Source organism: Betta splendens, chromosome 2 (assembly GCF_900634795.4).
Source record: "Betta splendens chromosome 2, fBetSpl5.4, whole genome shotgun sequence".
In the NCBI taxonomy this organism is placed as follows: Eukaryota; Metazoa; Chordata; class Actinopteri; order Anabantiformes; family Osphronemidae; genus Betta; species Betta splendens.
The window spans coordinates 16,947,288-16,970,279 of record NC_040882.2 but is presented as its reverse complement, the minus strand read 5'-3'; the positions used below and the strand labels follow the sequence as shown (position 1 = coordinate 16,970,279).

At 47.5% G+C, this 22,992-nt stretch overlaps 2 protein-coding genes across 10 annotated transcripts in view; both read left to right on the top strand.

The window, feature by feature from the left end:
• Positions 1-7,656: 7,656 nt before the first annotated feature.
• Positions 7,657-19,503, top strand: arsj (arylsulfatase family, member J). Of its 2 annotated transcripts, none has more exons than XM_029139181.3 (2): positions 7,657-8,611; positions 14,642-19,503. In XM_029139181.3, exons 1-2 carry the CDS (start codon positions 8,193-8,195, stop codon positions 16,038-16,040), a joined length of 1,818 nt encoding a protein of 605 aa, XP_028995014.1. In that variant the 5' UTR covers positions 7,657-8,192; the 3' UTR covers positions 16,041-19,503. The 2 variants fall into 2 exon arrangements, with proteins under 2 accessions (XP_028995014.1, XP_028995023.1); XM_029139190.3 differs by having other exon boundaries at positions 7,665-8,494.
• A 2,147-nt stretch (positions 19,504-21,650) lies between these two features.
• Positions 21,651-22,992, top strand: part of camk2d1 (calcium/calmodulin-dependent protein kinase (CaM kinase) II delta 1) — a 42,634-nt gene continuing 41,292 nt past the window's right edge. For 5 of the 8 annotated variants that reach the window (XM_029127051.3, XM_055506869.1, XM_029127036.3 and 2 more), the window contains exon 1: positions 21,652-21,952. In XM_029127051.3, the coding sequence (XP_028982884.1) occupies positions 21,891-21,952 (62 nt within the window). In that variant the 5' untranslated portion in view covers positions 21,652-21,890. Of the gene's footprint in view, positions 21,953-22,992 lie in introns of all 8 variants that reach the window. The other 3 variants (XM_055506868.1, XM_029127030.3, XM_029127064.3) reach the window with 2 other exon arrangements.

Sequence of the window (22,992 nt, the reverse complement as noted above, 5' to 3'; positions counted from 1 at the left end):
AATTTCCATGTTGCAGCAGCGGTGTAAAACAAGAGCAGAGTCAAGATTATTTAGAATTTAAGTAAAATTAAAAAAATATCCTCTATATACACACATGCACATTGAGGTGATGGGTAATTCCACCATGGGTTGATCGGATATTGCACAATGTAAAAGTTTGCCCAAACATTTGTATGGTGACCACGGTATAAGGTGACAATTGTTACAATCACAGTGATTTAGGTTGTAAAGTCTTACAGCAGCAGCTAGAAACGACCTACGGTGTCGCTCCTTCAGACACTTAGGATGTATCAGACTGTCACTGAAGGAGCTGCATAGTGATGACACCGTTTAATACAGGGGGTGGGCATCGTTCTCCATCATGGATGATAGCTTAGCGACCAGCCTCCTTTCTTCCACCTCCTGCACTGAATCAAGAGGCAGCCCCAGAACGGAGCTGGCCTTCTGACCAGCTTCTCCAGTCGCTTCCCGTCTGCTGCACCAGCAGACCACTCCATAAAAGATGGCTGATGCCACCACAGAGTCATAGAAGGTCTTTAGGAGTGGTCCCTGGACTCCAAAAGACCTCAGTCTCTTTAACAGGTAGAGTCTGCTCTGTAATGTATTTTATACAGTGTGTCTGTATTTGTGACCAGTCCAGTTTATTGTTGAGGTGAACGCCCAAGTACTTGTAAGAGTCCACTCTCTCAATGTCCCTTCCCTGGATGTTCACCGGTGTTAGTGCAGAGTGTGTGCCTATGAAAGTCTACCACCAGCTCCTTGGTTTTCCCTGCATTAATCTGGAGGTAGTTCCACTGGCACCAGTCCACAAAGTTCTGAATCAGTTTTCTGTACTCTCTGTCATTGTCAAGAGGTGGAACTATTCAAGTCTCTTGTTTTGTCTAGATGAATACGTCTAAACAAAGTTGACATGCTCATATATTTACAATAAAGTGCTAAAGGTGGTGAATTCAAGTTCTGAATAAAAAATTGATGCTTCCTAGGTTGAGCTACAGTATAGAGTCATTGCCTGTCTGCGTCCATAATCATGCCAGTGAGACAGATAGAATACCAATGTGATCACATGATTATCACCTCTTTGATATTTGATGACATCGGTCTGTGAGATAAGTGCTCGCAGAGGCCCTTTCCCACTTGCTGAGCTCTTTATAGTGTATATTGTGGTCACAGACAGCAGCAGAGCAGCCCACACAGCTGTAACTGGCATAGTTCACATATGCAGTAATGGTTTTATGGGGCAGGAAGCTCTGTGTGCTGGCACTGGATCATCAGCTTGGCACAGACAAGCTCCTCTACCCCCCCCCCCCCCACTAACAGCGGTTACACCCAGCAAATAGGATCAATATGTGTGTGTGTGTGTGTGTGTGTGTGTGTGTAGTTGGAAGCGACAGAAGATGGATTGTTCCTCAGCGGGAGAAGTTAAAGGGTGATGAAAGCCGATGTCACGGCGGTTTCTTTGGCCACTCCCACTGACTCATCTTTCCTTTTGGTTTTTATGCCCCCCCCCTGCACACACACACACACACACACACACACACACACACACACACACACACACACACACACACACACACACACACACACACACACACACACTTATTGCATCCATCTAACATCTGTCACACCCTCTGTGCTTTTGACTTGTCCGATATCTTTTCGAGACTTTCTGTTATCAACCACTGTTTCTTTCCTCAACATGCGATAGGACAACTCCTGCAACTCCTAATCTATAAAATACGAGGAAAACAACTGAACTGTAAATAGAAAGTTGTGATGGTGAAACTAGGATTTAAACAAAGATTTAAACATCTGCCCTCCTTCTAGACTCATGTGGAGCTGCAGCTAGTGGTTGCTCCCCACAACAATCCACTCTGTCACATTGCTGTGTGTTTATTATTCAGAACCCGTCGCCGTCAGATGGGCTCATGCTTTTATTCCACAGGTGGACGTTAAATCACCTGGTAGCCCCTGTGCTCCACTCCAGCGCCTGTCCCTGGGACCCTCTCAGATGGCTTCTCCGTGTGCTGGAGGGTCTTGCTTTCACGCTAACTGGAAATACACGGAGCAATAACAGCACTTGTTGACTCAGTCATCTGAGCCAACAGGGGAACGCATTAGGCAGCGACTCCCCGATCTGGGCTCCGCTGGGGACGCGCCGTACGCGTGGCCCGCACAAATCACAGTGGAATAACAGCAGAAGCTAACGCTAATAGATATTACATTACCTCAGTGGAAGTGATTTACCTGAGTGTGGCACTAACGTCTTCATTATCCAGTCAGCAGAGTTTAAAGTTATTTGTGGGGTCAGTAGTTCAGCCTGGTGTTGAGTTGCAGCGGTTTGGTTGAAAAGCAGTTTGGTCACCTGTGTCTTTGGCTTCAACACAAAACTATTCTGGATGAATGTCGGGCCAGACATATTGGGGTCAAAGGTCATACTTAGGTTGGATTTCTGTCAGTCTGTTGCATTTTGCAGCAGTGCTCATGACTCTCTTCAAGATGACGGTGGGGGAATTCTTTCAAAAAAATTTCTTTTTGCTGTCCTTCCTGTTTATTGCATTTTTGTTGTTGTACTCTACAGCTCAGCACTTCTGCAAAACACACAGAAACTGAAAATGTGATATTATTTCTGTCTCTCTTCTCAGACCACATCTCTGTACATCCACGCGTGGTAAATACCTTGGGATCTGATGAGATCCTGTGTTTGGGTGAGTCTGGGCTATCGGTCCCATCATCTGTCTTGCCTGCGTTGCTGCTGTGCTCTGCTGTGTCGTGTAGTGGCAGCTGTAGTTGAAGGAAAAGTGTCCACTTAGCACAAATACCTCTGCGTTAACGCTCCCTGGCTGAGGGGGCAACAGGTTTGTCTGGAGCATTCTGCTTTGTCCTCATCTTATCTCAGGGTGTCAAAGCCCTCACTGCTGTCATCACTGTCTCAGTGGCAGACTTAGTGATGTGGTATTTGGTAAAGTACGTAGGGAAGATCAACATCTTTAGTCTTTGGGACTGTTTGATGACATATAGAGTGGAAGGTCGCTGATCTATTGTCAGATCTGGTAATTCATCTATTATTATTATTATTATTATTATTATTATTATTATTATTAGTAGTAGTAGTAGTAGTAGTAGTAGTAGTAGTAGTAGTAGTAGTAGTAGTAGTAGTAGTAGTAACCTTAAAGCCTTCACATCCCATAAGTCACCCTCTCTTATCAGGTGACTGGAGGCGAGGCCTGTTCTCGTTCACCTCAGATGCACACTTTAAAGCCAAAGGCAGCGATTCCATCTTGGTAGAATAGCTCGTGTGAAGTGAGCCGAGCAGGAACAAACAGGGCCTGTTCTATCAGCCAGGTGAGCTCTCTGTGCTGGGGCCTGTCTAACAGACACAGGAAGCAGCCGGCAGGCGGAGGCCAGAGGTAGAGATGATGAAGTTGAAATCATTCCGAATCCTGCTACAAGCAGCAGCTTCTGACATGTTGAAGTAGGTAATTACTGTAACATTGTGTCCTTTTTCTAAAACATATTTCTTAAATGTGGAATACAAATTGGTAGCTCACACCATAAAAACCCAGGAGCCAGAGCTGCCTGCTGCTCAGACGCTTTAACACCACCAGACAGTTTATGTGGAGTCGATCTGCTGAGGGGTCAAAGGGTCACATAGCCGTCAGATGGAGAGAACAGCTGACACAGAGTGGTGTAAAGTGGGAGTAAGTTGTTTCCACACGGTCTGCATGACTCAGTGTCATATATATGAATACTGAAACTAAACTGCAGAAATAAAACCAGACAAAATGGAGAACAGTAAATACATGGTTGAGCCTCTGCCTCAGCGCCAAGTGAGGATTTTATGCCTTGTGTTTACACTCTCCTTGGCCACGCCCCCTCGACTCACCAAACACACACACACACACACACACACACACACACACACACACACACACACACACACACACACACACACACACACACTCAACTAATCAAAAAATCACCTTCACCTGCTCCTCATCCTCAAACATAATTACTTCTACTTCTTGTATATGAAAATTTAAAGCGGTTTATTACCTGCTGCCGGCACCGCATGGAAACGTTGACATTGTCGTTCCGCAGTGGCCAAAAGACTTTCACGCTGGCAGGAAGTGTTGTGTATGAGTGGAAATACTGCTGCAGGTCATACTTGGCGCACCAAGTGGCAGCGCTCGAACAAAACGGAGCTGGAGCCTACATGAAACCCGGGCAATATTGAAGCTGACTGAAATCTGAGTTCATATTTTGGTGTCTGGAAATTTTCATAGGATTTTTCATGGATCAAAGTGTTCTTTGATGTACAGAATACGAAACAAAGTCTAATGGAAGAATGTTACAAGTTATTTCCACACTTGTCTGCTCTAGTGCATTAGCTGCAAACCTTGTTGGGTTTTCTCTAAAAGTCTCATAATGATTTTATAATAGAATGTAAAGTCTCCTGAGTTACATGCATTTTGTTTGGCGTTACATCAATAACCTGAGCTTAAATACATTTAAACTACTTTGAGCTTGCTAACGTTCAACAACTCAAACTGCTAAACATGTTTTTTGTTCCAGCTCCAACGGGAAGGTTTTATATTATAACACTTTTCCAGCTCTAGATGTGATGACAGCACATCATCAGCGGATCCTGGATGGGGCGATTGGACTTACTGCCTATGAGCCACGCGGCCCAGTGACAGATCTCAGCTCTTGTAGTGCATCTGGGCCGAAACTGGACTGGTTGCCGATCTTTAACCGGTTTGTCTTATCACCGCGGTAACCTGAGGCCAGTGCGGCGTAAAAAAAGGTCCCCCTAAAACAGTTATGCCTGGAATTTAATTACGCTGCTGGGTTTGAGTGCTTTCCAACAACAGGGCTTTTACAGCGGAGGACATATTAACGTTCTCCGGTGCGTCGGGCGCCAGAGTATTACCTAAAGCCGCTTCCCGCTAATTTTCCTGCTGTGGAGTGTGGGCACAGGGTGGGGGGGTGGGGGGCTTGGCAGCAGCCTGTGCGGCCACTTTCCTGCTGCTTTATGCAACCGGCCAAAAAACACAAAAGGCTTTCTTGGAAACAAGGGCCTGGGCATCGATCGCGTCCAAGTGCCTCTGGGAATTTTCTGCTCGGTGCCATGTTTAAATCCCGGCTTTTGATTTTTTTTTTTACTGTGACGATGACATCATCTAGCTCCTTGAGGGCGTGTGATTGCTTGAGATCGCCTCCTGGAGAGTCCCTTGATATCCGCCTCCTTGTGTTACAATCAACTAAAGTACACACAATTCATTCCGACACACACTTGGTGTGTGGACTCCACACCACTGGGTTTATGGGTGGGTACGTACCCGCAAACAGACAGCTATTCCGTGCCAGAGCTGTCATGTTGCGGTCAGCTTCATATTAAATGTGGAGGCCACAGGTTGCACGTGGCCTGGCAGAGGTCTGAAGAAGGGAGGAGTCACCTTAAGGAGAGGAGCTGCTGTCTGTGTTGCACCATCCACACAAACTACTGCCACAACCCTCGCTAACGTTTGACGTTTCAGTGCCCAGTTGTACAGATCCAGATTTTAACTGGTCTAAATGGTCGGATCTGGGGGACAGAAATATCTGGGTTACGTTTGGTCTTTATATAAACATTAAAAATCACACTCACCCCAATTTCCCCCTCACAAACCTAGAGGGGTGTAAACAGCCAATGAGAGTGTAATGTCTGACAGTTAAACACACAGTACAGTACGCTACAGTTAATCTATTACATACTGAACAGGCTGGATGACAGAGCTTGAATCATGTTAAAGCTGAAGATGTTGGTGGGAGTGGGAACTACAGGGTGTGAACGCATTGTGGTCACTCAGCGTCAGGGCCGTCACAGCGCCGTCTCGGGTGGGTCCATCTCGCTCCATTTGTTGTCCTACAGATCCTCTGTGGTTCTGGGAGGTCCAGTCTGAATCACATCAGCCACGAGCGGCGCTTGGGTGAGTCCAGGTTGGGTCGGCCCTTCCATCCTTAGACAAACATGTGGAAGGATGGTTTCATCCATTAGTCGAAGGGCATCTGGATCAGCACCGAGGTGATGAGCTCGGCCCTGGAGCGATGAAACCGGCAGAGAAAGATGTCTGGCTCCTCACAGCACATCTTGTTCCCTTCCACAACTCTGCCAACACCAAAGTTAATGAGTCGCACACGAGGAGCATCAGAGCTGGTTTCTACCAGAATGTTTTCCGCCTTTTTCAGATCTCACTGACGGCATCCACCAGCTGTTTCAACTTTGGCCTTTTCTTCAGGCACGTTCCGCCCCTTCCTGTACAGGTCCAAGTGCAGATCTAGTCTCTCTAGGACTTGTACCAGTTTGTCATCCCCATCGACCCAGTTCAACATGGTCACTGCTGCGCTGGCACTTCCTCTTAACAACAGCGCCAGCGCCAAACGGAGCTTTTATTCTTCCCAAGGCCTCTGCACTGATGCCAAGCTGCATGTGTAAATCCCTGCAGCCCGAGGATGCATTTTATGGCTACAAGTTGTCAGACATGCTGTAATGTTCACGGACTCTCCTAAAGCCCGTTTATCAGCGGAAAAAGAGCGGGGGCCTCAAACGGGCTGTTTACACTGACTGGTTAAAGCTACTGATTTTGCACGACGCTATAATAAAACAACAACAAGATAAATTGTTTAATGACGTGTCCTATACAAATTGAAAAAATAGGTTTGTCTTTAACAATAATTGCGTTATTTTCTTGTGAAGATTTGTCTGTGGTTCTTCACTGTGGCCCTTAGAGATGGAATAAAGTATTTTTCTTTCTCTCTCCGAGGCGCTTGTGCAACTCTTTACAGTTTGCCTGGTCAAAGGTGATTGTTGAAGTGTATAAATAGTAATAAAAAGATGAAAATGAGCCACAGTGCATTTTTTAGAACGTCTCTTTTACACTAAAAACAGGAATTTAAGATGTGGAAACGAGCTAAATTTAAAGAACCCTTAGCTTAAAGCCTTGTAGCCGTGTGCTCTGTTTCCAGACTTGTTTGTTCAGTATGTTTTTACATGGAACATAAGGAAAAGCCGTCTGAGAACCTGTCTTTGCTGAATGGTTTGGCTCCATGCATCGCTCATCCCCCCCGTGTGCTTGGATTTCAGCAAGAAGCATGTGAAAAATCATCCCTGCAGCTCTGCTTTCCTAATTTGTGTGGCTCGTCCCCGGGGCCCACACATAAATCAAATGCCCAGGTTCAGCAGCGTAAATCAGAAGACGGAAAACAAAGGAGAATGAACGCATCCGTTGTGTGGCAGACAATGTGAGGCTGAGGCTGATCAGCAATGACACATCCAGATGACGGGGCTGCTCGAAAATATATCATTGCTGATTTTTGCAGTTTGATGGTTAGAGTTGCTGCATATTTAATAGTGAACATGACACATGGCAATGGATGAATGTTTATGTTTTTTGTATAAAAAGTCATTTGTGTGCTTATTATACATGTCAGGAATATTAGAAAGCATCAAAGGTTAAATTGGTTAAATTCAGGGAAAAACTAATCAAACTGGAAAAGCACTTCGTCCATATCGTTTCTGAAGATCTATTATTTCCAATTGTGTACGGCATATTCAGAGTTTCTTTTTAAAATTTGTAATTTCATTCCACATGTTGACTGATCCTGTGAGAAAAAAAAATGAAGTAAGAGGCGCCAAGCATTACACAACGTGACAGCTGCCGCGTTTCCTCCCACACGGAGGCAGCGTCACGAGCGCGGCGCGGGGGGACGTCCACGCGGACGTGGCTGCTCCGCACCGCGTCCACAGCGCGTCCGCGGGCCCCGGGATGGAGGAGCCGAGCGCACCAGCCGCCGCAGGGTCCGCGGGGACTCCGGAGGGTCCGCGCCGCCTCTGACGCAGCCCTCGCGGCCGGAGGTGCCGAGAATTCGCGTGCGCAGAGACGAAGCTCTGTGGAGATATCGGGGTTTTTTTTTTTTCTAAACGTGGGTTCTGCGGGAAGTCAAACAGCAGCTGGTCAGTGTGAGGTTTAGGTTTCCACGTGGACTCGACCCCCCCCCCCCCCTCACACACACACACCGCGGAGCTGTCAGTGGGACTGCGTGGTCGGGGGAAACACCGAGACCGATGCGAACCCCACTTCCCAGCGTCGCCGTTCCCGCCGAACATGTGCACACGCCGCCGACCGCTCCCGTGACTCCGACTCCGGCTGACGATGTCGCTCCCGTGGGCGCCGGCGGCTTTGCTCCTCGGCTTCGCCGTGGCCCAGACGTGGAGCGTCCAGGTGTCGTGGGACAAGTGGCAGCGCCGCCGAGACAATGAGTTCGACGCGCCGAGCTCGCGGCCGCACATCGTCTTCATCCTCGTCGACGACCAAGGCTTCCGGGACGTCGGGTACCACGGCGCCGAGATCAAGACGCCGACTCTGGACCGGCTGGCGGCGCAGGGCGTGAAGCTGGAGAACTACTACGTGCAGCCGCTGTGCAGCCCGTCCAGGAGCCAGCTGATGACCGGCAGGTACAGGCCGCGCCGCGCCGCGCCGCGCCGCGCGTGGCTCCGTTACACTTTATCATCACTCTGGATCAGGCACCAACACACGGTCATTTATTCATACAACGTCATTGAAGCCAAACGGTAATAAGTTAAGCAGGTGTCTGCATTTCCCTTTTCCTTGTGTTATTTTTCATTATATTTCACTTCATTTTGCTCTTTGAGAACATGTAAAAGCAGCCAGGGGCTCTATTTTATCGCTTTGCTTCTTTTTCAGTAGCATACAGTACTGTATCTTTCGCGTCACAGATGAATTCAGTCGGACACGCGAGGCGACGGGACGGTTCCAGCAGCTGCAAGAGAGAGAGAGAGAACCAATGAACAGATTCAGCTCCGTGTTGGTCCTGGTTGTGTATCTCCGTGTGCATCCAACATCACCTGTTCTCTCTGCAAGCTGGACTTACTGAGCCGCTCCCAGTCATAATAGATCGTAATAGAGCAGAGGTTGGAGAAGCCAGAACGAAGGCATTCAGTTCATCAACCACCGCAACGCGTGAAGGCATCCACGCAAAGAACGCAAGAATCTGCATAGAGCGTCATTTCCAACCTTTTGTCGTGTTGTGCTTGTGTTTGTGGGAGCTATTTTAGTGACGTCTGCTCTCCATCACCCCAGTAATTATTGTGGCGAGCACGGCGCTCTCATACCTAATAGACGACTGCCAGACGTCACGCTATCGTGCCGTTCATCAGCCCAAACGTTTGACTGACGAGGCGGATTGCAATTAAAAAAAATGTATCAGACTTGTGCAACCAGACGTATCGCATCCTGTTTGAGGCCTATAGAAAATTCCTTTCTGCAGCGAGGTGCCTCGGAGACGTGCACAGAACAGCTGCCTGTCAGTTTGAACGCGGGGGGGGGGGCGTTTTCTACAAACCGTAGGGTCAGCGCTCGGATCCCTGCCTCCTCCGGTCCAGGGGTCACGGGGTCATTTAACCCCTGGGCTCAGCGGTGGCTGCCTGCGCCGGTCAAAGCACCACTCAAGATTTTCATGAGCAAATTCTAGAAGTTCACACTTTTTATCCGAGCGACCGCCTAAGGTTCGGTCTGTGGGAGCTGTAAGGAGGCATCGCGGGGTCCCACGGGGGGTCTGCTGCGGTCGGGCTTTGTAGTGTGCTCATAGAACGTTTCACATCAGCAGCCTGCGGAGCCGCTCCTCCACCATCTGTTCGGCTCCTCAGTAGAAAGGAGGAGGCGGCCGCTTGCCGGGCGACGGCGTTCCTCGGCAGGCGGCCGAGTGAATAATGAGGAAAGCGCTGCCGCCTCCGCCCTCCAAGAGTGGGACTCTGGCTGGATGCTGGTGTGGGTCACTGGGTAGAGGGCTGTGGATGGGATGGAAGAACGTCAGCCCCCCGGCCCGTTCCGTGGCAGCTGGACCCACAGCGACGCTCCAGGAACAATGTTAGTTTAGGCCATTCTGGTGCAGAGACTTCTTAAATGTAGGTTAAAATGTGAAACACGAGGGTCTGAGCTGCAGATGCTCACGTCTCTCTCTGCCGCTGACGGCCTTCGCACTGCGACAAGCATGAACCAGTGTTTTCCTGGGCGCTTTACATCATTTCTGACAGTCGGGGAGAGAACATATGTACGCGATGATTTTCATCCCTCACAGCTGCACGTTGTTATTCTTCTGGAGCAGTTTAACATTTAAAAAGTGGCTGTAGAGAAAAAGAGCAAACGCATAAATTCGCGTCTTGTCCACGGGTTGGAGGTTCTGGGAGGTTCTGGAACACCGGTCGGGAACCACCTGCGTGGGATGCATCACTGTCACAGACCTGTCTCAACATGACTCATTTATACGTCGCTTAAACCACCAAATAATTCACAGAACGCAGACATGTTATATGTTCCCCTGTGATCAATATATAAAGGTTAGTTTCCACATCGCATTCTTTTAGCTCTCACCGAAGCGATGCATCATGGGCCGTTACGTTAGCCGTCCCTTAGGACATTCTGTGCAGCCCTTTGTAGGTACACACATTCACACATGTACGATATATAAGGGGTGTTGAACACTTGAACACAAACTGGTGCCATCAGGAAAACGTCAAGCGCTCCGCTCTTCTTTAAGCTGCCGCTCCGTTCTGAGCCGAAGGCTATTCTTCAGCTGTCTGAAATGAAAAAATGTGTGGTATGCGTGAGGAATGCATGCGTGACGTCTGTCAGGAGCCTTCACACTGTTTTTACTTTCTTTGTAATTAAGCAAAGTGTCAGAGCTGGGTCCTGAGCCCGTCAAGTCAAGCGTACGCTGGTACATTCCAGGCATCCAAGAAAGAACTAATGTTCTAGTCCTTTCAACTTTATTCAGCTTCAAAGCTGCAGGTAAAAGTGAGAAAAGTGTCAGCAAAGAGTAGAAGTGGTGCTTTATCGTTTTCATCATCATCAAGTGGACATTTAGTCTAGAGGCAGTCACACGTGTAAAAGTATGTGAGATTGCTTTATCAGGCTCCTGCTTCGCTCAGTGAGTTTCATCTATTAGCCAACATAAGTTGAAGAATGAACTCTGGCATCTCAGAGTTTTGTGCTACATCTCCGTCTCCAACTATCTGTCCTCGCCTGTCTCGCAGTCATTGTAGCCACAAAATTGTTCTTTTCTTGTTGAGTGATCTGTCTCAGTTCCTCCGTTCAGACCGATCCAGTCTGACCCACAACTCCAGAGTTCAGTAAGAAAGAAGAACGCGCGATTTGGACAAGAGGCGGCTCTGATTGTCGGAAGATTTGTTACCTATTGTCAAGAGTCTGTATAAAAAGGCAACTTAAAAGATGGAAGACCAAAAAAAGGAGCTAAAGCGGAGGCGTATTCGGGGGAAGGAAGCAAAGTGAGGCGCATGCTGAAAAGATGAGCTGAGTAAAGCGGACAACCCCGGGGCCGACTTCCATTAAAAGCAGAGTGCTGGGCTCAGCTCGCTTATGCGAACCATGTGTGAGGAGGCTGTGGAGTCGGCCTCAGCCTGGGCAGCAGGTCGGCTCGGGAACCTCCACAACCTCAGCGGCCGCCAGTGCACTTGTCTTGTGGAACTTCGAACTAAATTGCGTGTGTGATTTGCCGGTTTTGTGGCTCGGCAGTTGTGTAAATAAAGCACGATGACGGCGCGCTTCGCGACTGGAAGTGTGCCTTGCACTTGCGGCAGTGGTGATTCGGTGAAGATGTGAGGCCTTGGGCCCGGAATCAGAAACCCAGAACTTTGACCCCTGCGATGCAGTCCCTCATCCGTTCCCTTCTTAGCTTTAAAATAAGCTAAAAATACGACAGATTGGAGAAAGAGGTTGTGCTGCAAGAAGGTGGAAATGTCCCCAAAGGGCACGAGTTACTGCTGTTGCCATTTTAGGGTCTCATAAATACTACAACTCCCCTTTAGGTGCCAAAAACTACTGTACAACATGAAGACATGGTTCCCCAGCAAAACCCCTTCCTCTCAAAGTCTGCGCTTGACTTACCGTTCGTTCCCTGGCGAGGCCTCTCCTGGGTTTGACGGATTTATGGGGGGGGATCACGGGTCACGCTTTGCATGACATTCTGATTACACGGCTCTAACCTTTGGGTTGTGCTCCACCGTCAAACCCGCGGTAGCTATTGAGGCAGAGCCTGGGGCTTCACTTTAAACGCACGCCATTTCCTGACGATGCTAATGCTTCAGACATAAAAAAACAAAGGTGACGAGTGGAAGTGGAAACTGGCTGTAAATGGAATAGAATGGATACACGCGGAAGATAATGGCGCACATTACGTTTAGAAGTAGTTTTATGGACGTTTATGAGCAATAACAAGGCTGAATAGCCAATTCTTCCCTCGTGGAAAGTGTGGAGCGATCACGGAGAACAAGACTTTATAAGCGCCCGCTCCTCATCGAGTTCATTATGTGAATGTTTGTCAGCGCAGCGGCGTAAACAAGCCTCTTTACGACTTCTTTTCTAAAGAAAGATGCCCGGGCTTGGCTGATTTTACATTGTTGATGTTATTGTCCTACCCACAAACCCATGTTGGCTTTAGTTTCCCCCTTGGTTCCCATCCCTTTCTTAGTTCACTGCGTCCAAATGAAGGGCCAACAATGGCCCCTCTATCCCCCCACTGTGCATGTTTGTAGTCAGGTTTCAGTGTTTCCCCTGCCTGGACCACCAAGTGACAAGAAGTTCTTCTCATTGCCATGTGAAACCAGGACGCTTTCTTGGCACTGATCAGTGGCGGTGTGGTCTCATTCTGAATTTACCCGCCCGGCCGCACAATGAATAGAGGTATCAAATTCTGAATTGTGCCATGTTATTATCCCGCGCAGCGAAATATTTTACAACCTTGGGAACTACACTTAAATGTGTGGGAGTCAGTCCTGCCAGGCTGTAAACACCACAGTGTCATACCGTGGCTTGTCAAACGCATCAGACCCAGATGGCATCCCGACAGCACAGCACCGCTCGCTGCAGAGGAACACAGTGCTGCTCCGAGGTTCACCGGCCCGGTCTCGGCCGGCGCTGAAGCACAGGTGGGGCGAGACGGATCAGTTGCTGGGGTTTCCTCAGGGGGCGGGTCAGTTGAAGGAGTAAACTGCATTTCATACTTTCCACGTGTGTGTGTGTCACCTGTAAAGCTGAAACGCCTCCAAGCGGAACCCTGAAAGCATCCATGTGCCCTGAGACATTCCCTAGTTCAGTCACATGCAGCACATCATCAGGCGGGGAGTGGCCGTCACAGAAGCGTACGAGCATCTGCTCGAGGCTCCAGAGTTCCTTACAGACAATGAACAGGTACCAAAGAACAACAGAAGGACACCTGAAGCGTAAAAACTGAAACCTGGACAGGTTGTTTCATCTTCACTTCCTGACGTTCACTTGTGCTCGTTAGCGCTCACTGATCATCATGGAAACAGCTGCTTCTGGTGCTGAAGGGAATGTGATGGACCTGAGGTGACAGAAGGGTTGGTGTTGCAGACATAGTATGAATTAGAAGGAAGGGCTGCTTTCTGACAAGACAGAGGCATAAAACTTACTTTTTATTGGTCATAAGTTATTGACTGGTAAATCAAGGCCTTTATATCATGGTGATGTTTAGTAAAGTATATATATACATAATACGGCTCATGTAAAAGTGGGCTGTGGTTCCTGTAGGGAAGCATTTATTTGCAGTCTGTCATTGTTACTGTGACGTTCATGGTGTTGTTTTGTTGTTTTGTGATGGGACACAGTGAATTACTGACTTTGTTGGAATGTTGTACAGGCCACGCAGCAGTCTCACGATTTTAATTGACTGTGGTTCACTCAAACAGAAATATTTGGCAAAGTCGTTACCAAAGGAACAAAAGAACTGCAGTGTAACAATAGAAATGATGCATAAATGACCTGAATCCTTTCAGCACGAACCTTAAAATGTCCCAACACACCGTTTAAGTACCACTTGCTCAATGTTAGCGTCCTGCTAAGCTTTTAGCGACAGGTCACAACTCTGTTTCCTGCCGTCCATGAGTCACAGCTCTTCTGTTTTCATTTTGCTCATTCTTCTCCACCAAACCTTAGGAGTCCACCGCATTGCACTTCACTGTTAGAGGTCAGTTAAACAGTAGCCTGGGCTCGGCCTGTGGGGCTCCACAGTCAGTGTTTGCTTTGGGCCAGACTCATTGTAATTAGTGTTGGTTTTAATATGTAATTTCCTCCACACACAGTTTTCTGTGACCAGACAACATTCTTCTCTTTGAGAGGAGACGAGGAAATCTGCAGAACGTGGCTGATCTTCTGCTGCCACCGTTTGCTTAAATGTCCTAATCGCGTCTCTGAAGTGTCATACAAGGGCTGTACTGTAAGTGAACTTTATGTGGAGCAGGTCTGGAGCAGCGTGTGAGCTGGAGGTGTTGACAGCTTGAGCAAAGAATTTACAGCAACAGGAGTCTTTTTTTAGCATTTTAGGAAAAAAGAACTAATTGCCAGTAAAGGAAGAAAAGTAAGCGCCAACTGTCTGGTCAGCTGTGATGCCGTCAACACAGATTTCTTCCATTATTTACAGTAACTACTGTACTTAAACAGAAGCTGATGGTTATAGATTTAGTTTAATTTAAGTTATTCCCTTCTTTATGGTCACCTCTTATTCCAAATGGATCGCTGATTCACTGCTCTCTGATTTTATCCTGCAGGTATCAGATCCACACGGGCCTCCAGCACTCCATCATTCGAGCCACGCAGCCCAACTGCCTGCCTCTGGAAAACGTCACGCTGCCCCAGAAGCTCAAGCAGGCCGGCTACTCCACCCACATGGTCGGCAAATGGCACCTGGGCTTCTACAAGCGCGGCTGCCTGCCCACGCAGCGCGGCTTTGACACCTTCTTCGGCTCCCTGCTGGGAAGCGGGGACTACTACAGTCACTATAAATGCGAAGGGGCCGGTATGTGTGGCTACGACCTATATGAAGGGGAGGAGGCAGCCTGGGAACAGGACCGTGGCCTGTACTCTACTGTGATGTTGACACGAAAGGCCATCAACATCCTGGCCAGGCACGATCCCCGCAGACAACCCCTCTTCCTCTACTTGGCCTATCAGGCAGTTCACTCCCCGTTGCAGGTTCCTGCCCGCTACCTCGATCGCTACAAGGGCATTCCAAACCCGCATCGCCGTAAGTACGCTGCGATGGTGTCTTGCCTGGACGAAGCCATCCACAACCTCACCGTGGCGCTGAAACGCTATGGTTACTATGACAACACGGTTCTAGTGTACTCTTCGGACAACGGTGGTCAGCCATTAGCTGGTGGGAGCAACTGGCCCCTACGAGGTAGCAAGGCTACCTACTGGGAAGGGGGCATCAGGGCGGTGGGCTTTGTCCACAGTCCCCTGCTGGTGAACAAAGGCACAAAGTGTCGTTCCTTGGTTCACATCACTGACTGGTTCCCCACACTGGTGACACTGGGTGAAGGGACAATAGACGAGGATCTGAATCTAGATGGCTACGATGTCTGGGAAGCCATCAGCGAAGGCCGACCGTCACCTCGACAGGACATTCTGCATAATATTGACCCGATCTACATCAAAGCCAAGAATGGCTCGTGGAAGGCCGGGTATGGCATATGGAACACCGCCATCCAGGCGGCGCTGCGGGTGGGCCACTGGAAGCTCCTGACCGGCGTGCCTGGCTACAGCGACTGGGTGCCGCCGCAGACCTTCTCCAACCAGCGGCTGAGCAACCGCTGGCACAACGAGCGCATCCGCTGGGACCGGGGCAAGTCCATTTGGCTGTTCAACATCACCGCCGACCCCTACGAGAGGGTGGACCTGTCCCAGCGCTACCCGCACGTGGTGAAGAAGATGCTAATGCGGCTAGCGCAGTACAACCGGACCGCAGTGCCGGTGCGCTACCCGTCCAAGGACCTGCGCTCCAACCCTCAGTACAACGGGGGGGTGTGGGGACCCTGGTACAAAGACGAGAGGGAGCGGCAGGAGGAGTACGAGAGACTCAGTAACTTGTTAACCAACCATCTGGGTAAAAGGGGATGGAAAAGGAAAACGAAGAACGCCAAGTTAAAAAGGAAGGTAGAAGATTAACCCCCCCCCCCATTTGTGAAAGACTTTTCTCAGGGATCGACACTTCCTGCTTCAGGATCATTCTATTCAGATACTTTAAGTCTAGTTTAGTTCTAACTTGACTCCAGATAATACTGTATGAAAACACAGTGCAGATGGACCTTTTGAATAGGGTAAAGATCCACTTGTTCAAACACTACTGTCGCACCCAGACCCTACTAAGACCTCATGTGAATGTTAGGGGCATTTAAAGAATGTTTATTTGTCTGCTTGAGCGGTTGTCACCTTTTATAAAGTTTTGTACATTTATTTTCCACTTTAAGGGAAACATAAGCCCCGACAATTTTCATACATTTTGATGAAAGAAATAAAGTAAGACAGAGATCTATTATGCACGACACAGTATTGTGGAAACAGATGGAGGATTTGTGTGAGTTGTACTATGGTTTTATAAGCTCAGCCTGCGTTGGGCTTGAGATGATTCGATTTGTTCCTACTTTTAAGCGATGTCTGGTCCGGCACCAGGCCAAAGCGAATGTGAGACAAAGTAAGAAAATAAACACCCCAGACACAAAGGTCTTTGTCTCCCGCGGTTCTGTATGGTTTGCATTTGACTTCAGTCGGATCTCCTTCACTTTATTGGCGGTAAGTCCTCTCCATAAGTAAGTGGAAAGGTCCTAACATCTCATCCGCATTTAGAAGCTGACACGCAGCCACAGAGTACATTTATTCATGGAAAACGCAGCAAAGCGAGATCCCGCCAGCGATAAAGATCAAATGTCTCTCTCGTGTGCCCACCTCATCAGTTATGGTGCGCTGTGATCAAGACAAAACACAAAACCAAGCGCTACGCATGCCGTGAACATAACTTATGATCTTTAAAATAATATTTGCATGTGTCTGTTGCTTGGCACCGGTGAAAACAGTCCCCAAATATCTAAACTAAAATCCTGATGAGTCATGGTTTTGCTCCTCTATGGTTAGTTACACTTTACATGCCATTTAACTTTATGAATAACTTTTAAACATGCTATATGAGACTATTTACAGTTGTCTACTGTAAGAGGGAACAAGTTCCCTCTTGCTTTTATTTGCTTTGCTTTGTGCTTAGATTTTACCACCCCAATCTAGGACCTCGGAAGTGGTCCAATCTAGTACTTGCTCCAGTGCTCCACGAGGGGCTTTCCTGTGGAAGAAGTGCCAGGCTGCTCGGCGCATCCCTTCCTTTTTACGCTAACTTGGAGTTCTCTGCGCTGCTCGGTTCCAAGCTATGACCTCAGACCACTCCGGCACCGACTCAACTTTCGTGGCAAGGGTTGTCCTCACGGTGAGGATGGCTCATTCCAACGTAACCTCTGCAAATCCGAAGCAGCTGAGGCCCAGTTGGGTTCATCGTTCTGGTTTTCCTCAGCTCGCTCCCACACTGATTTATGCCTACAGGCTGGAGTGCTCCCTTGGGAACCAGAATTGACCTGGGGACGCTCTGCTTCATCCATTGCCATAAAGTATAAGAAGTCTCCTCTGTGTATTATGAGCACAGCTGAGAATTTTGGGAGATCAGATTCCTGTTTTGTTGCGCCGTTCTGAATTTCCTCTCCCAGCATCCATAGGAACAGTTAAACCTTGGATTTTAGGGGAATCCACATTTGCTTTCAGTTATGGACATTAGCATACCTCTTATGGGGAAAGTCAAAGGCATGTTTCCTCTGTAACACAGCTTCAGGCAATGCATCAAACTCCCTCGCCCTGACTCCTCATGTAAAGACTCCACATTAGTGCTCGGAGAGAAATAATCTGCGATGTGGCAAAGCAGCAAAGCTTTGATTAAAGTGAAATGTGGGAGGAGAGTTTGTTTCAGCTGTGGCACGATATGAAATGTATAGTTTAGTTTTGCATAATCGATGTGCAAATTAGTCAAACTGCACTTGGCCGGCTGGAGGGAGCCAAGCGGTTCGCTGCCAGGAGCTTCATTAGGAGGCACGGCTCAGGCGACCTTGGCTCCAGGACGCTGTCAAGTGATGAAAGATGAGAAAAATATTGAGCGGCTGTCGTCCAAAACAATCAGAATTAATAGAGAATCCATAAAATGTCTTGCGAGCACCACCCGTAATGCCAAACCCATTGGACGTATCTGCTTGCAGTGCTACACTTCGCAGAGCTGTGTGCTCCAGCAGCTTGGCAGTAATGGGACATTCCAATCGCGAGAGGTAGCCGGCGTTTCTTCCCTTTTTTTTTTCTCAAGCGCTTGTACAAGCACCCAGCTCGGCTGATGTCAGGTTCAGTGACATCATAGGAAGTCCTGTCCAGGGAGTGTCCTCGAAAGGCAGCGCAAATGTGCCGGACCGATAACAATGGTGCATCCTTCATCCTGGATGAATAATAACCGAGCAACTTACACGAGATGATGGAAATGTATTAAAACTCACGAGACGATTTTAGGCGTGAGAAACAGAATGGAATTGTTTCATCGTCTTTCTTCAGACTGGTCTCTCTGCAGACATGGGGATTTCCTGTAATGAGCAACTTCACCCATGTACAACTGGAACCACTCTTCACTCCCACTACATTTAGTTCATATGATCCTCCTCCCTACACCCCCGCCCTTGGTGGCCTAGTTCTTCTTCTTTTCAATATTCCTGTCAGGTATTTACTTTTAATGCTCCTCTGATCCTCTTTCTTTTTCCCCATGTCATCATTCCTGCTTGATTAATGCTCTCCCTCCCGTCCTCCTTTGCTCAGTGCAGGTCCTCCAAAGGTCTTGCACAAGTTCAGACCTGCAGCGTTTTTGTGGAACTTTACCCTCCATCCCTCACACAAGCATTGTCATCCCAATGCTCGGTGTCTACTTACCACAACAGCCAAACACCTTCAAAGCATCTTGTAACAGTTTTTACTCCATGTTTACTCAGAATAAGGCAGATCATTTCTCAAGTAGAATTTGGTTTATATAGTAATTAGTGTAGTGTTCATTTTTATAGCATTTTTGTGTTTTACTATTAATTTAGAGTTACAGTATTACGTCTGTGGGGAGCATCTGTTTATTGATCTGACTCAGCAAAACAGCAACAAAAATAACAGCAACAGCTCAGGAACAACATCAGCGTCCCGTTCCGTTTCCCACACAGAACAGAACATTGTTTTTCACAGTAGGTGATGTAACGCTCATCTCATCTCGTCCTCATTATTCAAGAACACACGATCACATCCTTGTCTCATTAATGTTTATACAATGAGCATGAGGTCATACACCACCTGCTGAGTTGGCTGTGTGTTATTAAAGCACCGAACTTGCCCTTTGATTTAGTTCATTACTGATGCGCTTCAAATGAGCTCATGAACGTCAGGACCGGCAGAATCATAAAACCTGAATAATAACAATTACAATAATTATAATATTAAGAAATAATGTTTTACTTATTTATTTTTATATATTGTAATGTTGTTTATAGTGATGTTGTAATAAATAAAATCATATTGTATCATATCGCACATTTTAGGATGTTTGTACTGTATATATATTAAAATAAACAACTGTGGCTGAGGTTGAACCACTGGAAAATGCAAGTAAATAAGTAAATGAATTAATTAATTCATTTGCGAAATAATGACAAAACACAAACAAAGCAGGGGACGTCTTGGCAGTCACCCTGAATCACTTTAAGAACAGAGGACAGGATGATGAGAAAAGGTGTCACCTCTGACTGACGTTTTCCATATGGCGTCATACTGGTTCCCTCAGATGTTACTGTATTGGTAGAGGAAAAACGCCACGATGCTGCTATTTTTATTGTCAAACCTAGTGTTAGAGATAAAACTACAGAAATGGTGAGAAGAGTTTTACTGCTGCAGTTAAAGCTTTATCTCCCGCAGCCTCCCGAGTCTTCACCCTGACCTGTTCTCCAGGCATCTCCCACCACCAGATGGGAGCTTAGGAAAATGCATGAACTACATCTCACGCCAAGAGTAAGTTGGGAAAAATGTACAGCAGTATATCACAATATAAACCTGCGTGTTCATAAAAGAGTGCTATGGGTTGACTGGTTCCCATGGTCAAACGTTTGCAGTCGCTGCTGTTACATTTTACATTTATAAATTCATTTATAAATTCATAGCCTCCCTCTAGTGGACACAGTTATGCTGCACTTCCAGTCTTTCATTCATTTATAGCCCCGAGCTAATCCACAGTGCAAGCCTACTCTATACTAGATACACGAGCAGCACAAATAGCTATAATCTGTATGACACCATGAACAGTGTCACTGCTCCATTGTAAAAAATAAAAAAATAATGTCCTAAAAGCACTGAAAGTAAATAAAAAAGACTGATGAATAAAATTGTTGTTAGATCAATCATTGATCTAAAATATGTCAAAAAACTCCTTTAGTAAAATAGAAACAAACCTGAGTCTATTTGCTCAGTGGAGAGCCCACCTTCAGGAGCTGGTCCGTAGAAGTCAAAAATGCCTTATCGTCATGGTGACGGTACTGATGCAGTGAGACATAGACAACTTAGCAATGATTTCTCACTGAGACGTCATCCTGTGCAGAGAACCACTGTGTTAGCAGCTGACTTTACTCTGCGGGTCAGTGTCAGTGAACTAATGATAGCACAGGAAGCAGCCAGTGGTTGATGAGATCAGCTCTCAGCTTAAACAGGGATTTATCAAGACAGTTCACAGCAGGTGTGTGTGTGTGTGTGTGTGAGGTGAACCTCATTTTCAATCTGTGTCATCTGGGAATGTTTCTCTACAACTACTCGTAGTTGCTGACTAGCTCTGTGCAGAGTGACCAGGCCCAGTTTCATATACCCCAGCCTGATTTCTTTGATTTGCCAGTAGCTTTCTGCTAAAAACAGATCTAATACGCTGGATCCTCGGGTTTTTGAAGCAGCTTCTTAAGGACACCTTGTGTGCATGTGCAATTACAGTAACAGCTTTGGTGGAAGTAAAGTAAAATGATGGAATTAGTTTAGCTGCACACATGGTAGGCAGCTGAGGTCAGTGGGTTCAGCCTCTGCTGCTACAGTAACACAGCAAAATATCTAAAATATCTAATATCAAAACACTAAAACTAAAAACACTGACTGAGAACTACTAATATCAGTCAGTGGTCAGTGCAGTAGGTACAGTATTGATCTGATGACTGCTAAAAAGCTTAAACCTTTTTTCGTTACTCCCCTAAACGCTTATCCAGCCACCTTAGACAAGAGAAGAACTGCTGATGCTCCTACATAATATTTATTTGCAATAGAGGATGCAGGCATGTAGCAGTTCGGCTCTGCGGCCTCTAGGTGGCAGCCCTGCGCAACACATCCAAAGAGGAAGCGTTCGGGTCCGAGCCCATCTCGTCAAGCTGCACAACGCACATAACAAGAAATACGGAAGTTGTTTTAACTTTTATGTTGTAAAAGTACGATTGACTGAGTGTGTGCGAAATGAAACAAATTAAGATTATTATTTAGTATGCATGAGAATTAAAAACACGTTATAAAGGAAGACTAAGGCTTTTTTTTAACATTTGGGCGAATTTTATTTAAAAAATAGGATTATTCTACTGGCCGAGTAGGGTTTTATTTTGAAGAGACTTCTACGGATGTGCGGTGCTCTCCATAACCGCAACTTGACCACAGTCAACTAATCCAAGTGTCAGCGCAGAGACAAACATAACAGTGGGTCGCCGCGTCCCTGTCAAGTCCAGGAGTAGCCGGGGTGTGCGAGCAGGAGCCGGGAGGAGCGACGCTGAGCTTTTAGTGCATCCGGGAGTCGGTTGTGTGTGTCATTTTTGACAAGTGGCACTTTGGGGCACCAGGGAGCGGATTTACTGAGCGCATTAAAGTCGCCGAGACGTTCACTTTCCCTCTGCTCACCTGAACATGGCTTCGACCACCTGCACCAGGTTCACTGATGAGTACCAGCTGTACGAGGAACTGGGCAAGTAAGTAAATTTGATTTACTCAGCGCTTCTATATTGAAACTGTGCCGTCTTGTCACTATCGGTATTTAGCGCCTACCTGTTACCACCTTTACGCAGTAATTGGCGCGTGCAAGGACGACACACGAACTGATTTAAAAAAAACTGTCATTCTACCTGTTCAACGATAAAGAGCGCGAGCGTGGATATTGAAAACGCCCGGGGCTGCTGCGGTTTCATATCTAATCGTTAAAGTCAACTTTGAGAATCTGTCGCCGCCCATTTAAGCTTCTAATAAATAGGAGAGCTTGTCAATGAAGTTTGGGCGTTGCAAAGCGCCGCTGAGTTCGTCGGAACGACGCCGAACGAACGAGCGCCGGCTGATCGTTCGTGGCCGGCTTGAAGTTACGCTCTGACGCGCGCGCGCACGCGGTGACTTGAAGAGCAAGTACGGACAGGCGCGAACGTAAATGGAATCCGGACGAGCGGCCGCGTCGCTCCCGGTGAGCCGCTGTAAAAAAAAAAAAAACGAACGCACCCTTAGACGCTCGTGAACCGCTTCCTTGCCCATTAGCTCTGGACGCGCACCAGCTGAGCACGCGCTCGGTTGAGCACGCGCTCCTTACCATTTTTTTTGTTCCACTTCAGTGTCAGGAGCGTGACTCGTTGCTTAAATCCAGGTGGACGCGGGTTTCAGTCAGGTGGGCGGGGCGTGGTCCGGCCTTCACCTTAAAGTCGTCCGGGCTGTTGGGGCGAAGAATCCCAAACGCACCAGAATCCCGCGTGCAGGGAGCAGAGAGCTGGTCACACTAACGCAGGGCCTCGCGCCGAGCATCGGGCGTCCTCTCATTAGTCCGAGCTGCTCTGGTCACTGCGTGGTTTCTAACGCGCAGGAATCTTCATTCATAAAAATGGCACCCCGTGTTCATTCAAGTCAAATTGCCACGCTGCACTGATTCCGGGAGATGCTGCTATAGACTGCGTTTAGGTTCACAAATGTCTGGCTGCCGTAGGTGCGATGTCAGATTCCGGCTGTCGGTGATAAAATCACATTGTTACCTAAT

Bases quoted from the DNA above. Each gene is read 5' to 3' on its own strand.
- arsj (XM_029139181.3), top strand. From the start codon at position 8,193: ATGTCGCTCCCGTGGGCGCCGGCGGCTTTGCTCCTCGGCTTCGCCGTG. The intron at 8,612-14,641 runs GTAATAAGTTAA...TTTATCCTGCAG, and splicing joins AACGTCATTGAAGCCAAACG to GTATCAGATCCACACGGGCC.